The sequence below is a fragment of the Erythrolamprus reginae genome, chromosome 3 (genome assembly GCF_031021105.1).
Source record: "Erythrolamprus reginae isolate rEryReg1 chromosome 3, rEryReg1.hap1, whole genome shotgun sequence".
Taxonomy (NCBI): Eukaryota; Metazoa; Chordata; class Lepidosauria; order Squamata; family Dipsadidae; genus Erythrolamprus; species Erythrolamprus reginae.
In genome coordinates this window covers 175,703,660-175,720,934 of record NC_091952.1, presented here as the reverse complement: position 1 = coordinate 175,720,934, position 17,275 = coordinate 175,703,660, and the positions used below count along the sequence as shown (strand labels likewise).

The following is a 17,275-nucleotide window of genomic DNA, read 5'->3' as shown; positions in this document are numbered from 1 at the left end:
AAAATAATCAAGAAGCTTTCAATCTGTGCTGTTGGATTCAGAGCCCAGTTATCATATCACAGCTGTGAGCCTGCGTGAGCCAGATACATCATAGCTTAATGCTATAAACATAGCTTCCATTTAATGATAAGGTCATTGGCCAGATGTTTAAAATATGTTAGGCTAATACCTACCATCTCTAGTCACCACGCTCATCTGGAGTCCCAGATTATGGTGAGGGTTTATCACCCACATGTTGCTAGTAGCAGTGATGTCAAATTCTAACCATCCTTCTTCTGAGGCCCATACTATTCGGGTGTCCAGCATAAACAAGTTTGAATTTCTGCAGGAAGAAAACAAAGGGGTGGGGATAGTTTAAGAGTACAAAAAGGACTGCATTAAACACTGAAATCATTAAAATAATTGGGAAAGATACTTCCATTGTGTATCACTGTTATTTTATCAGGCCCTTTGATACTCCTTTTATAAGGATGGAACCATTATCATATCTAGATTGAAATGATAAAACGTATCAGGAAAGACTTAATGAACTCAATCTGTATAGTCTGGAGGACAGAAGGAAAAGGGGGGACATGATCGAAACATATAAATATGTCAAAGGGTTAAATAAGGTTCAGGAGGGAAGTGTTTTTAATAGGAAAGTGAACACAAGAACAAAGGGACACAATTTGAAGTTAGTTGGGGAAAAGATCAAAAGCAACATGAGAAAATATTATTTTACTGAAAGAGTAGTAGATCCTTGGAACAAACTTCCAGCAGATGTGGTTGGTAAATCCACAGTAACTGAATTTAAACATGCCTGGAATAAACATATATCCATCCTAACATAGATGGATAGACTAGATGGATCATGAGGTCTTTTTCTGCCATCAGTCTTCTATGTTTCTATGATTCAGAAGACTAATAATGTAGATCAGGGGTGTCAATCTCACATCTACACAGCAGCATCACATGACATATCAAGACTTTTTTCCTCCTTTGCTAAACCGGGCTTGGGTATGGCCAGCACATGATACATCCAGCCTATGCACCAGGAGTTTGACAGTATTGATTCAGATATAAGCTCAAATTGTTTTCTGACATCTAGTGGTCAACCAGAATTTACAACTCATATATGGCAGCCTAAATTATGTTTAATGTCCTTTCCCAACTGAGTCTCTACTTAATCTTTAGGATTATAATTATTTTAATTATTTAAATTTATTGGTTATATTATTAGATTATATTATCTCTAACTCAGTATTAGTATAGTACAGGGGTAGCCAAACCTGGCTATTCTATGACATGTGGACTTCAACTCCCAGAATTCCTGAGCTAGCATGATTGGCTCAGGAATTCTGGGAGTTCAAGTCCACAAGTCATAGAATAGCCAACTTTGCCTACCCTTCGTATAGTACAACACACCAGATTAGAAGACATGTAATTAGCTTTTGCAAATTAAAGGGATGGTAACAATGTATGAAGTAAATCTACAGACCTGGGACAAGACATGGTTACTTTCATGATTCAAAAAGAAATGTTTTGGATGTTCTGTTGCATGTTGCAATGCATATCCTTCAAACAAATTGCACAACTCAACCAATTAATAGATCCAGCTTCTCACATTCTTATATACTAAGTGTGGGACATATTCTTCCCACATTTTATGGGAAATGTTGAAATATCTGAAACTCATATCCTTATTCTGGAGAGGTACAGTCTATAATTCTATTACCAACTCATCACATGTCATGAAATGGCTTCTCAGTCTTGGCAACTTATAGTCATGTGGACTTCAATTTCCCAAATTTCCCAGCCAGTGCTCTCTATTTTTTTTTAAAGTATCTTTATTGTTTTCCAGAAATAAAAAAGAAGAAAAGAAAAAAGAAAAAAAAGTAAAAGAATAAGGAGTAAAAGCAGTATTTCTCACATGTTTTGTTCTAGTTTAACAGATCTTAATCCATTTCTATGACCTTTCTGATACATTTCTTTATATTTTGTATATTTACATATAATTATCATAAGTAAATTTTACTAATTAATATAGAAAGAGATACATTGAGAAGAAAAAGAGTAATAAAAGTCATACTTCCTAAGGTAATTATTATCCTTCTTTTGTATACTGATGCTTTGTATTGTTACATTTTCAGCCTTTGTTTCGAATCCATTCGTGCCATTTTCCCCAAATTCGTTTAGATTTTTTACTTTCAATCCCCTTAATTGAAATTGTCATTTCATCCATCTCAATACATTTATATATTTTATCAATAATTAAGCTCTCTGATGGAGTTTGTTCATTTTTCCATGTTTGTGCCAATGAGATTCTGACTGCAGTGCTTATATGTGTTATGAGGAAGAGTGTTTGTTTGGTATAAGATCTTTTCCAAATTCCTAAGAATAAACCTTCTGGTGTGTATTCTATCTTCTCTTTTATAATTTCGGTGAGCCAATTATGAGTTGTTTTCCATATTCTTTGAATTTTGGGGCAGGACCACCACATATGAAAAAAGGAACCTTTTTGTTTTTTACATTTCCAACAGGTGTCTTGTAATGTCGGATATATTTTCGCTAATCTTGATGGTGGCATATACCATATACCAGTGCTCTCTAAACTTTATTCTAAGAGGGTCCTTCAAGGTGGCAGCATGCTGCATGATTTCATTCCTAATTCTGACCTTGCTTAATATTCACAGTCACAGTTGAGAAATAATGCTTTATATAGGAGCGAATACTTGTCCTATTATAAATTGCAGCACTGAAAATCTAAATCGATTGTTCATACTCTTTTGAGGATCAATTACTGGCAGCAGTTTTGTTATTTACGTGTTGAATTCTATGCACCATCTTTTACTTTTCACAACATAAGGCAGCATTAATAATGCTCCCTGCTCCTAATCACCCTATTAGGTTGGCTGGGTTAAACAAATAACTGGCCTGAAGTTCTTGAGCTAGCTTCCATGTTATAAGGGGAGCAAAGACCTAATTCTTCCGTTTTTAGTCCAGCACATTAACTTCTACATCAAATGGGCACTCACTGTTTATTAGCAGCCGAGTCTGTAAATAAAGTCAACATGATATTAAAGTGATAATGCACCATGATATCATTGTGCAAATAACACTAATCAATGATATCACAATATAGTGAATGTCTGATGATATCATGATACACATCATCTTTCCCTATATCCTGCAACCTTCTAGGGAGCATCTATACTTTTGAATAGAAAACAGAAACTTTAGAAATTGTTTGGATTGAAGTAGCCATTTCCTGCTATTCATTAAAGTAGCATCAACTTTTAGGATTCCATGTGAATCAGAAAAAGACTGGCTGCTTTTAAGGAATTAACTATACCCCTTGTATTTGGAGGGGGGGAGAGACTCAAATTGAGTCTTGAAAAGAGAATTATCTGATTAATAGTAAAGAGGTGCTGTGCTTAAATAAGATTCAAAACATATTTTCACAAAACATTTTCCATGAGTACATAGCCTATTACAGTGATACCTCATCTTACAAACACCTCGTCATACAAACTTTTCGAGATACAAACCCAGGGTTTAAGATTTTTTTGCCTCTTCTTACAAACTATTTTCACCTTACAAACCCACCGCAGCCGCTGGGATGCCCCCCCCTCTGGACTTCCGTTGCCAGCGAAGCACCCGTTTTTGCACTGCTGTGATTACCCTGAGGCTCCCCTCCATGGGAAACCCCACCTCCGGACTTCCATGTTTTTGTGATGCTGCAGGGGAATCCCAGCAGGGGAATCCCAGTAGTGCAAAAAAGGGCGCTTCACTGGCAATGGAAGTTCGGAGGTGAGGTTTCCCAGCGAGAGGAGCCTCAGTGAAATCGCAGCATCACAAAAACACAGAAGTCCGGAGGTGGGATTTCCCATGGAGGGGAGCCTCAGCAGAATCCCAGCAGCGCAAAAACGGGCGCTTCGGCTGGCAAAAGGGGTGAATTTTGGGCTTGCACGCATTAATCGCTTTTCCATTGATTCCTATGGGAAACATTGTTTCGTCTTACAAACTTTTCACCTTAAGAACCTCATCCCAGAACCAATTAAGTTTGTAAGACAAGGTATCACTGTACTTATGTTTTCATTGTGTCATTCTATTGATTGTGACTGAAAATTACTTTAATATCCACTTACATAGAAAAAAATAATCATTTATTAGGATTTGATTGGTTCTCTTCAGTGCTGCCATTTGAACTACACACAATGCACACTTAAAATATCGCCAAATGCAGTCTTCAGGTAGCTAGAAAAGTCAAGGGTTCTATACATTTCTTCCCCCCCTTTTTTTTCTTTTTGCCCTACAAGGTGGTTTTGTGTGTGTGAGTATGTGTGTGTTTGCATGTCTGTAAACACAATTTTTACTGCAGTAAACCTCTGTAAGAGTAAATAAGGTCAGCAAACAGATGATCTAGAAAAAAACAGTGCCCAGTCTACCTAAGCAAGATAGATGTGCTGCTAACACAGAAATCATTTATTTCTGGAATTTCCATCCCACATTTCTAGACCACAAAGCTCTCAAGAAAGGAAAAATTAGCTCCAGCTTTGAAAGAAGAGTGTTCATTTGCTTTTTTATAAATATCAACCCTACTTACTATTTTTAACCAATGTATCCTGACTTTATATTTACAGCATTCACGAGACAAGTACTTTGCAACTGATTACAGTATTTTCAACACAATCTGAAATTTCTTTTTCTAAAATTCTATTTAAGGTTGTTGGAAAGAATCCTCAAGCTGCTTTATTTTTCTAGCACTGACTGTAATAACATTTTATGTAATTAGTAAAACAGTTGGTTTAATAAGTACACTGTCAGATAAAAATAATTTTCCTCCTTCTCACAGACATACATCACATCAAGCAATAAAAAAGTTTTAGGTATACCCTCAGAAAACTTTTTTTTTCTTAACAGTTACTATCCAACTCCTTGGTTGGTTTTTTCCAACCACTCAGATATATTTCTTTAAATTCAAGGAGAATAAACAGACCTTTTTTTCCCCCAATCTCTTGAGTTTCAAACAGAGACCTTCTTATTTTAATTACCTTTTAAGAACTGCAAGTTTTGGCCTGTCTTCAAAGGTCACCGTTACCCAGGTGCTTAACAGGACCATTACACATCAACAGCAATTTATGGAGCTATTAATTATCCTTACTCAATAAAATTTTCCTCATGCTCCATTTTTTTTGGATGTTTACTATTCTTCAATGACACATTGACATAACAGTCTAGACTCTGCATATTGGTAACCTCAGGCTTCTTTTTTAAAAATAAAATCCCTGCAGCTGTGACAGTTATATATGTGTGTATCTTTCCTAATGTGGTAAAATTTGATGAGTTGATTAATTCTGTAGATATTTTGCTCCATACGTCACTGATATTTTCCCCTCAATCCAATGCTATTTTATGAGTAACCTTTCATTTCAAGCAGGCCTCTTGATGATTCAGTGAAATGAAACTATCCTCAAATAATACATTTTCAGAGTAGGACATTTACTTCCATCTTCTACTTCTGAGCTATTTCTGAGTTAGGATCACTGGAAATTGCCTTCTCAAGTTGAGCAGTGATTCAGATATGAAGGCAAAAAGGTTCTTTGACTCAGGAACATGTTCTGTCGGGCTCTCTGGTAGACTTCTCCCAAAAATTCATAGGTACAAATTTCAGACACAAACACGTTTGAAAATTCAAAACAATGTTCTTTATAATGAAAAGTCACTTAAACTAAGCCCTCTTTTGGTATAGCAAAGAGCACTTGTCTCCAAACAAACTGATAATTTGTATAAGTCCCTTATAAGTTCTGTGATACTTAGCTTGCAGCTGTGAGGCAATTCACAGTCCTTCTTCTTTCACAAGGTGAAACACACTTTGCTCTGGTTTAGTTTCAAAGCAGGGAAAAATCAGCACACAAAAGGTCAAAGACAGTAAAGCAGTCACGAAACACAAGGATCAGATAATCCTCCACAATGGCCAAACCCACAGGCTGCTATTTATAGCAGCCTCACTAATTACCACAGCCCCACCCAACCACAGGTGGCCTCATTTTCTTTTATAATAATCTCTCAGTTGTTGTTGCCTATGCATGGCTCTCCGCATGTGTGGCTGTATCATTAACTCTTGTTCTGAATCCAAGGAGGAGCTAGATAATTGATCTCCTTCTGAGCTGTCTGCCATACTCTCCTCCTCCCTGTCACTCATGTCTTCTTGGTCAGAGGAGCCTTCATCAGCAGATTCCACCGGGGGGGGGGCAAAACAGGCCTGCAGCATGTGGATGTCTCCCCCACATCCACAGTCCTTGGGGCAGGAGCTGGGCCAGAGCTAACCACAACAGGAACATAAACACAGAATCTGTCTGTAACCTATGAAATCAACGGTGTCTTTTTTGGAGATTGCGTAGCTTTCTTTTGAAGTTGCTATTTCCTATCAGTTAACTGAAACGCTCAATATTAATATCAGTAATAAAATCGGTGGATAGTATAACTTTTTGAGCTTTGCATACTGATGCAAACTATGAAAGTGTAGTTTGCAAATGTCTTTTAAACATTTAATTATTTGAAAGGCAGAGTTAAACATTGGTGTGGCAATCAATGAAACAAAACTAAATAAATGCACCTGCATCACCAGTGGTTCTCAACCTTTCTAAAGCCGCAACCCCTTAACACAGTTCCTCATGTTGTGGCGACCTCTAACCATAAATCTAGCGCCAATTCTCCCAACAGAGCTTTAAGCTAATTGGCAGGAAGGTCAGAGGGATACCCCCACTGTAAACGCCTGATTGGTCGGATTGTAAGGCACCAGAATAGAAACTTTAGATCCTAACACCATGGGAAATTTGTCTTTTCCCATAGTCTTAGGTGAAGCTAGTCCTCAGTTTATGCCAGTTCGTAATGTTATTCAAAGTTACAACAGAAAATCAGAAAAGAATAATTACGCCCTACACTCGCACTTATAATTGTTACACCACCAGGTGGGTTCCAACTTATCTCACTGCTGGTTCGCTTCCTCCTGCGCTATGTAGCTATGCAGCGTGGCACACATGCTCAAGTACAGTCCAAAAAACCCCAATTTTTTTTTAAAAAGCCAAAACCAAAACTTGGCTTCTGTGCATACGCAGAAAAAAAATTGGGAAAAAGTCATTTTAAAAAAACCCCGACACGGACCGACACCAACAGATCCAGTTCAGTGATGTCATTGTGACATCATCAGTGGGTCGCTACTGGATTGGGCGAACCAGTCCAAACCGGGAAGAACCATCCCGGTGCCACCTTCGTAGTCATCTGATCGTACTTGGAAGTACTTGGAAGCCAGCTCAGGTTTATGAACAGTTGCAGTGTCTCATAGTGTCATGATTATGATTTGCAATACATTTAGCAAAATTATGGCAGCAAAGGTCCATTGGGGAAGCTGGATTTGCTTAACCACCACAAAATTCACTTAATATTTGTGGTGATTCACTTAACAACTGCAGTAAGAATTGTCATAAAATTGGGTCAGACTTGACTTATGACTTATGAAAGAAATTCTGGTTCTAATTGTGGTCATAAGTTGAGGGTAGTCAGGGTAGATATAATCTAGTATTAACAATAGCAATAATATAGAAGTATTGCTTGTGCTGAAAGTCCCTTACAGTGCACTCTCTCTTAAATTATCATAACAAACCTGGGTGGGATTTGGAGTGGAATCCATTCCAACTAGAAGATACCTCAATGGCAATAATTATTCATGGCGTAGTTTTTGTTTAGTGGGTGCATGGAAAGCCGCTGTGCTTGCTTACAATATGAGCGTGAACAACAAAAGCAATGTATAATATTTTGAATGAAGGAGAAATATAAGCTATCTGAACAGAGATGTGTTTGCTGTCTTCTATAGCAAAGTTCTGAGTTTCAAAGGCTGCTCCAATTTCAGTTTGTTTTCTTTTCCAGGTTCCTTAATGGAACACAAGGCTCTGCATAAACAAGGCTGTATACACAATAAGCTGAATGACTACCCAGTCAACTGACTCATTCTAAACTGAAATATCTTTCCTGTTGGAGGCAACTCTCGTCCTTATAAACTCTCAAGATGCCTTCTATTTGTTTGACCTTTTCCTTCACTTTGTTTTCCCCTTTTCATTCCCTTTTTCTTACATGCTACTTGGGAGAGACACAGCCATAGTTGCAGGGGTGAAATTCAAAATTTGTCCTGCAGTTCTGTGGGCATGGCTTGGCGGGCATAGCAGGGGAAGGTCACTGCAAAATCTCCACCACCACTACAACTTCTCCTGAGAGAAGGATATTGCAAAATCTCCATTCTCACCCACTGTGGGGCTAGCCAGAGGTGGTATTTGCCAATTCTTCAAACTACTCAAAAGTTCTCCAGAATCTGTCACAATCTCCTGAATTTCACCCCTGCATAGTTGCCATACTAAGCCAAGCTTGAAACTTCTGCCAGGTTATGGTTTGTGATTACAGCTGCCTTTACAACTGATAATGTGTTTGAACATGGTGGTTTTGTGCCCTTTGGTTGTAACAGTAAAGTGGACTTGAAGCAGGCGGAGTTTGTTACTCCCAGTGTGCTGCACACACAGCTCCACAGCTCCGGCGAGTGCATGCGTCCAAAAGAGATTTTGCTTCAGCGCATGTGCAGGAAGCAAAAATCTTGCAAGGGAATGTGCACGTGCACAATATTTTGGCAATTTTTTTTGCTTCTGTAGATGTGCAGAAGCAAAAAACCGCCAAAATCTCACACGTGCGTCCTCTCGCGAGATTTTGCTTCCTGCGCATGCGCAGAAGCAAAATCACACTCAGATGCATGCACACGCATGCCAGAGACACGGAGCTGTGCATGCAGCTCAATTTTTGCTACCGTGCGATGGCGTCGACGTTACCAGTAAGAACCCGCTACTGACTTGAAGGTACTTTTGGACTTGCAAAATTGATGGCAGTCTTCAGAGGCACTCTCTTGCTACCCTGTTTCCCCGAAAATAAGACGTACCCCGAAAGTAAGGCATGTCAGAGGTTTTGCAGAATTTGCTAATATAAGGCACCCCCCGAAAATAAGGCGTAGTCAAGTTTACATACGGTACGGTGGAAAAACATACGGTACCATTCAAAGCTGTTCATAGCGGTACCGTAATAATGTGGCGTCCCCTGCTGGCCCCTTCCATCGCTTTGTACCATCCAGTACAGCAGACACAGTCTGCTGCTGTCTCACCACCATTACAGTCTCCACTACAGTGGGTAGACTGTAGTTCCTCTGGCGGCCGGAAGCTGCAATAGCAGGAGTATACTGTTGTACCATATAAGTGCTTTCGTTTGTGTGTGGGGGTGCCATACTGACAGGTACTGTACCGTAATCAGTGTACTGTACGGTACACTTTCTTTGGGGGTGTCAGCTTTTCTGCCTGTGAATTTGTCTTATTTGAGAAATATACGGCACCCCCCGAAAATAAGACGTAGCACAACTTTTGGAGCAAAAATTAATATAAGACAGTGTCTTATTTTCGGGGAAACACGGTATATCTTTAAGTTGCATTTGCAAGTCTGAAAGTACATTTCTCTCCCCTTAGTTATTTACCAAATTCCATTCCTTCTGTAATTTCAGCTGCAATGACTATTCCCTAGCCTGCATCTCTTCCTCCCATCTCACAACACATAGACATTCAACTACCCCACCCATTCCCCTCTACCAGGTCCTCACAGACCTTAGGCCTGTTCCCCTGGGTGCTCCCGGGCTTGAGCCTTCTCCCCACCATCCATCAAGCATTTATTTTTTGAAGACCTCCAGAGTTCCAAACCTAAGTCTTTTTCTATGTATAAAATTCAGCGTGAATAGAAATAAAGATAAACAGCTTCAATTCCACGGAATTAAAACAAAATGGTTCAAGAAGTAGGAGATGATAGAATCTGAATGTTTATGCCTATGTTGGTTTCACGGTTTTAGCAGTAAGGACAAACCTGTTCTGATATTCTTGCAATACTTGATAGATGCTAATCAAAAAGGTTTGATTTTTAAAGCCTCCAAAAACACAGTCCTTGTAGATTCGGAACTCAGCAGCAGTAACAGCTTCTCCTTCTGGAATCTGAGACAGATTAAATTTGAACTCTTTGTGATGATGCTGATAAGGCATGAATTCCTTGTCATATTCAACTGTATAAAAAAACAAGAAGATGACAATTATAATTTAACCGTAAATTCTTTCCCAGAAATAAATTGCATTTCTTGCCTTCTGTAAGAGTCTTAAGACTCACTTACACCTCCAGGCTTGGGGCGATTAGATCTTGCCCCCTGGCTGACGAAATGTTATGTATGGTTGCTACTCAAATGGGTATGATTGATTTTTTAATATATCTAATGATTTTAGAGTAGTTTGTTTAATTTTAATTAATTAGATTTAGCATATTGTATTGTATTGTTCTTTTTTTATATATTGTAAGCTGCCCCGAGTCTCCGGAGAGGGACGGCATATAAATCCAATAAATAGCTAGATAGCTAGATAGCTAGATAGCTAGATAGCTAGATAGCTAGATAGCTAGCTAGCTAGCTAGCTAGATAGATAGATAGATAGATAGATAGATAGATAGATAGATAGATAGATAGATAGATAGATAGATAGATAGATAGATAAAATAAATAAAATTTTGTTTGTTTTTAATGACAAATTTGCCTTAAAAAAGCTAAAATAAGACAGCAGAGAAATCTAAGAAAATAATATTTCATGAAAATAAATAATCAGAAGTGGTCAATTTCACTTCAGCCAAAATGGAAACAATGTTTGTTCCATTTGGTTTTTGGCTTTTCTCCAAAATAATCACATTTGGTATATACAGATCTATTGGCCCAATTGCCCCAGGCCTCCTATATCCCTTTTCCCACTCTAATCCTGTTTTCCCATCACCATCAAATCCCTGCAGCCCTTCCCACCAGAGAACCACAGGCCTTTCTGCCTCCCCAGAGGGCCCTGCAGGCCTTGGACCTCCTTCCTCCTCCACAGCGTTGCATAGAAGGCGTTATGGAAGCATAATGGATTGTTCCATTTAACACTATGAACATTCTAACGCCTTCCACATCTTTTAGTACAATACAGTATCACTCACCCAAAATCACACGAGTTATTATTATTATTATTATTTATAATTCTGTCACTAACATGATGAATATTATGATTTTTTTTTAAATCTAGTGACCAAATCTAGTAACTGCAGGAAGTCACTCTGTTTTTTCTGTTACCTATATACTAAACTGCTACTAAGTGTTTACCTGGCATGAAGAGCAACTTAGACATTGCCACTGAAATTTTTGATCAAGGTATTACTAGAAATTGCTAATTTCTATTACTTGAAGCTGGAATTCCACATGCATTAAAGGCTTCTTATGCTCTGGGATTCATTCATATAATGAAACTGAAATGAATATATAAAATAAGTACAGTGATACCTCGTCTTACAAACGCCTCGTCATACAAACTTTTCGAGATACAAACCTGGGGTTTAAGATTTTTTTGTCTCTTCTTACAAACTATTTTCACCTTACAAACCCACCGCTGCCGCTGGGATGCCCCGCCTCCGGACTTCTGTTGCTAGCAAAGCACAGTTTTTGCACTTCTGGGATTCCCCTGAGGCTCCCCTCCATGGTAAACCCCACCTCTGGACTTCCGTGTTTTTGTGATGCTGCAGGGGAATCCCAGCAGGGGAATCCCAGGGGAGCAAAAATGGGCACTTCGCTGGCAATGGAATTATGGAGGTGGGGTTTCCCAGCGAGGGGAGCCTCAGTGAAATTGCAGCATCGCAAAAACACAGAGGTCTGGAGGTGGGGTTTCGAGGACTTCGGTGTTTTTGTGATGCTACGATTTCACTGATGCTCCCTTCACTGGGAAACCCCACCTCTGGACTTCCGTTGCCAGCGAAGCGCTTGTTTTTGCGATGCTGGGTTTCCCCTGCTGGGATTCCGCTGCAGCATCGCAAAAACACAGAAGTCCGGATGTGGGGTTTCCCATGGAGGGGAGCCTCAGGGGAATCCCAGCAGCACAAAAATGGGTGCTTCGGCTGGCAAAAGGGGTGAATTTTGGGCTTGCACGCATTAATCGCTTTTCCATTGATTCCTATGGGAAACATTGTTTCGTCTTACAAACTTTTCACCTTAAGAACCTCGTCCCGGAACCAATTAAGTTTGTAAGACAAGGTATCACTGTATTAGTTTCTGGTAAGACTTGGATCAATGCATTTGAATATTCTGCTTTAGTATCTCAACTATAGGTTAGCTGAAAAATTGTGAAACTAGATTATTTGATCTTAAAATGCAATTAATACCACATACCTATCAGGTTCCCTCAGTGAACAAATAAGAAATAAAGTTATTTCCAATTAGTTTATGGTTGATGGAAGTTTGAACCATAATTCTTTTGGCTTGGACTTATTATTACTATAGTAACAGGGTGAACTTTATTTTTCCTTGATCACATCCTATACCTTTTTGGGATTTTCTTGTATTTAGCCTTTTTTTCCTGGCTGGATGCCAGTCAAGCTCTCTAAGGAATGCCTTCCTGATACAGCAATTTTCTGTTTTGTTGGCACACTGCCACCATCCATTCTATTTTTGTATTCTTTTCCTCCATATCCCTGTTTCTCATCTAAAACAAGAAATTCTTCTAGCCTTCTGTTAATGTTCAACCTGTAGTATGTTACAAAGTTCCATTGAGTTCTATGGCAGAGGCTGCAGTTGTATGGAACGGATATGTTTAGCCCAACGTGCTCTATGTAAGCTAGGGATAGAATTGTTTTAGTACTGGGCTGATCTTTTTTGCAAAAAAGAAAATTAATGGGTTATTGTACTGGGCGTTAAACACAATGAAATCTGTATACATTTTCATGACAGCATGTCAACCTAAGCTCTAGTGGCTCTAAGCACACATAGGATCTAGTTCTTTTAGTTAATCTGTTAGTCTTATTTTCCTCTCATTTACAAATCATTCTGATTTTTCAGAGTTCTCATTGAAGTAGCAATTTCTCTGGCTGAGGGGATTTATCTACTAGAGACCATACTTTGTAAAGCAGAGCTCAAGAAGAGCTAATGTTCTCATCTACTTTGATGGAATGCAAGTACTGTAACTCTTTCCTGCCTTGTACTTCCTGCCCATTGAACTGATTTTAGTAGCATCTTCCTTTATTTTCTCTATTACCAACCACATTTTCAGAAAATCTAAGATAGCCATTCACTGCTGTTTACTTATATATTTCACATAAATGAAAAAAAGCATAAACAACGCCTAACCCATATCTGGAGATGGTGAACAAATTAGTAGTAGGTTGAGTTAACTAACTTAAAAACTGACAAGTATCCAAATTCATGACACAGAATAAGAATCCTTTATGGGAAATCTTATTACAAAAAACAAAAAAATAATTCAGCTGTGCAAGCAAAAGAAATATGAAACTAGTAAGTTTGTCTTATCACAAATTTATTTACTTACTTACTTACTTACTTACTTACTTACTTACTTACTTACTTACTTACTTACTTACTTACTTACTTACTTATTTATTGGATTTGTATGCCGCCCCTCTCCGTAGACTCGGGGTGGCTAACAACAATAATAAAAACAGCATGTAAATCCAATACTACAACAACTAAAAAACCCTTATTTTAAAACCAATCATACCTACAAGCAAACATACCATGCATAAATTGTAAAGGCCTAGGGGGAAAGAGTATCTCAGTTCCCCCATGCCTGATGGCAGAGGTGGGTTTTAAGGAGCTTACGAAAGGCAAGGAGGGTGGGGACAATTCTAATCTCCGGGGGGAGTTGGTTCCAGAGGGCCGGGGCCGCCACAGAGAAGGCTCTTCCCCTGGGCCCCGCCAAACGACATTGTTTAGTTGACGGGACCCGGAGAAGGCCCACTCGGTGGGACCTAACTGGTCGCTGGGATTCGTGCAGCAGAAGGCTTTTCTAATATTAGCTTTTCTAATATTTTAATCAACTTATGCAGTGAATATACAGTGAACCCTCGATCATCGCGAGGGTTCCGTTCCAGGACCCCAAGCGATGATCGATTTTTCGCAAAGTAGCGGTGCGGAAGTAAAAACACCATCTGCGCGTGCGCAGATGGTGTTTTTACTTCCACTGCCGCCCGCCCTTCGCCCGCCCACCCCGTTGCTCGCGCCTGGGGTGCGCGCGCGCTTGGGGAAACCCTAGCTCCGCTTCCCAGCTGGGAAGCGGAGCTAGGCTGCCCCAAGCTCGCGCGCGCCGCCCGCCCGCCCACGCTGTTGCCGGCTCCGCTTCCCAGCTGGGAAGCGGAGCTAGGCTGCCCCAAGCTCGCGCGCGCCGCCCGCCCGCCCACGCTGTTGCCGGCTCCGCTTCCCAGCTGGGAAGCGGAGCTAGGCTGCCCCAAGCTCGCGCGCGCCGCCCGCCCGCCCACGCTGTTGCCGGCTCCGCTTCCCAGCTGGGAAGCGGAGCTAGGCTGCCCCAAGCTCGCGCGCGCCGCCCGCCCGCCCACGCTGTTGCCGGCTCCGCTTCCCAGCTGGGAAGCGGAGCTAGGCTGCCCCAAGCTCGCGCTCCAGCCCACCGCCGCTGGGGTCTTACCGGGGCAAGAGGGGGAAGACCCAGGGAAGCCTCTGCCCGGCGGGGAAACTCCACCATCTACGCATGCGTGGAAGGGCACGCATGCGCAGATGGTGGAGTTTACTTCCGGGTTGAAAACTAGCAAAATAGCCCTTTCGCGATCCTTGAGGACGCGAAACTCGAGGGTTCACTGTATTATAAAAATGATCACACTGGAAAAGATGATAGCTGGAATGAAAATTGAAAGCCCAAATAGCAGCAGCAGCAGTTAACTAGACACTGTCACTTCATTACCTGAAAGCAATAAAGAGTTTAAAAATACATTTTGAAAATAAAAACAGAAAATATACATTAACATGAAACATAACGATGATAAAAGTAAAATATTAACCTGTACACTCAGTGAACTTATACTGGATGTCAGCAACATAAAAGTAATATCTTTTCTGTTTCTTAGAGTTAAACGCAGCTGAAGATTGATGATATGCTGACAAAGCAAAGTGGCAATTAATTGTAGGGAGGCAGGCAATGACAAACATAAACAAGATAAGGCTATATCTATAACAATAAATATCAGAACACTTAAATCAGGGCTCTTTTCATTGATAATATATGTCTATGAAAGAGATAAGGTAAAAAAAGAGATGGTGGGGTTTAAATTATGGACTAGAAGTAGAACCACTATTAATATTGTAAGAAATAAAGATTGCTTATTTGAGTGAGGGATCCACAAACATAATCTGACATGCCTTGTGCATGTGATGCGAATCAATGATTGGAAACAATTATGCAAAACCTGAAAGCCACTATATCACATATGTATGTGATCCACTAATATCTGCTGCTTTGTTTTATTTCTACATATAAAACTTACATCGACTGTTACTAGTTTAATGATAAGGGCATGGGGTGAGGTATCATCAGTATGCAGATGATACCCAGCTCTACATCTCCACCCCTTGTTCAGTCAGCGAAGCGGTGGAAGTGATGTGCTGGTGCCTGGAGGCTGTTGGGGTCTGGATTGGTGTCAACAGACTCAAGCTCAACCCTGATAAGACAGAGTGGCTGTGGGTTTTGCCTCCCAAGGACAATTCTATCTGTCCATCCATCACCCTGGGGGGGGAGTTATTGACCCCCTCAGAGAGGGTCCACAACTTGGGCGTCCTCCTCGATCCACAGCTCACATTAGAGAAACATCTTTCAGGTGTGGCGAGGGGGGCGTTTGCCCAGGTTCGCCTGGTGCACCAGTTGCGGCCCTATTTGGACTGGGAGTCACTGCTCACAGTCACTCATGCCCTCATCACCTCGAGGTTCAACTACTTTAATGCTCTCTACATGGGGCAACCTTTGAAAAGTGTTCGGAAACTTCAGATCGTGCAGGATGCAGCTGCGAGAGCAGTCATGGGCTTTCCCAAATATGCCCATGTTACACCAACACTCCGCAGTCTGCATTGATTGCCGATCAGTTTCTGGTCACAATTCAAAGTGTTGGTTATGACCTAAAAAGCCCTTCATGGCACCGGACCAGATTATCTCAGGGACCGCCTTCTGCTGCACGAATCCCAGTGACCAGTTAGGTCCCACAGAGTGGGCCTTCTCCGGGTCCCATCAACTAAACAATGTTGTTTGGCAGGACCCAGGGGAAGAGCCTTCTTTGTGGCGGCCCCGGCCCTTTGGAACCAACCACCCCCAGAGATTAGAATTGCCCCCACCCTTCTTGCCTTTCGTAAGCTTCTTAAAACCCACCTCTGCCGTTAGGCATGGGGGAACTGAGATATTCTTTCCCCCTAGGCCTTTACAATTTACGCATGGTATGTTTGTTTGGATGTATGTTTGGTTTTATAATAAGGGTTTTTTTAGTTGTTTAGTATTGGATTGTTAGATGCTGTTTTTTATCACTGTTGTTAGCTGCCCTGAGTCTGCGGAGAGGGGCGGCATACAAATCCAATAAATAAATAAGCTAAATGTAGCTTTAAATCAATATATTAATGCATTAATAATTAAAATTGCTCTTTTCAATAACATTTCTATCTATCATTTAATTGTCTTGTCAGGAAAAAAATAGAATGATTATTTGTATGTAACAATATATTTTGGGAAATATATTTTTTTAAAGGAAGATGGAAACTTCTCATTTATAGTCCTATTTTGGCACAAGTCATTTTAACACAGTCATTACTAACTCTGAAGGTGAAAGTATCAGTCCAATATAAAACATAATACAATGTCATTATAAGGAATATTAAATTTGCTGTTAATTCCATTATTCAGCAGCATAACTAATATCTATTCCAGTAGCAAAATAGTCATGATTTTGCAGATGTGGCATTAACTATGATTATCTGAAAAAAAGATATATAAAAAAAGTTTACAGATTCTCTTTCCACACATAGGGTTTTTAAATTAATATCCCTGATGAGTTAGAACATACTTGAAATGCCTCAGTCCATCTGATAAAGAGATTGGATGCTGCAATCCAGTTCCACATACTCTTACTCTAAAATATGCCGTTAAATTTTCTTCAAGAAATCCACTTCTCTGTAAATTTTAATAGGAGATCACAAAAAGCCAGGAAAAGAATATGTTGTCATTATAAAGCCCAAACTATGGGTAAATATTTTTTCTCATGTGAAAAAAGGAAACAAATACTATTACCCACAAGTAAAAATAGTTTACTTTATTCTGACACTGAAGTACTATTGTGTTGAATATAACAAAAGGAACTGCTTTAGAAAAGCATGGGATATTCATAG

At 40.1% G+C, this 17,275-nt stretch overlaps 1 protein-coding gene across 2 annotated transcripts in view; it reads right to left on the bottom strand.

The window, feature by feature from the left end:
- BMP6 (bone morphogenetic protein 6) overlaps positions 1-17,275 on the bottom strand; it is a 101,335-nt gene that overhangs the window by 14,149 nt on the left and 69,911 nt on the right. For both annotated transcript variants that reach the window (XM_070747224.1, XM_070747225.1), the window contains exons 2-3: positions 9,922-10,114; positions 174-322 (exon numbers count right to left, since the gene is read on the bottom strand). In XM_070747224.1, the coding sequence (XP_070603325.1) occupies positions 174-322; positions 9,922-10,114 (342 nt within the window). The remainder of the gene's footprint in view (positions 1-173; positions 323-9,921; positions 10,115-17,275) is intronic.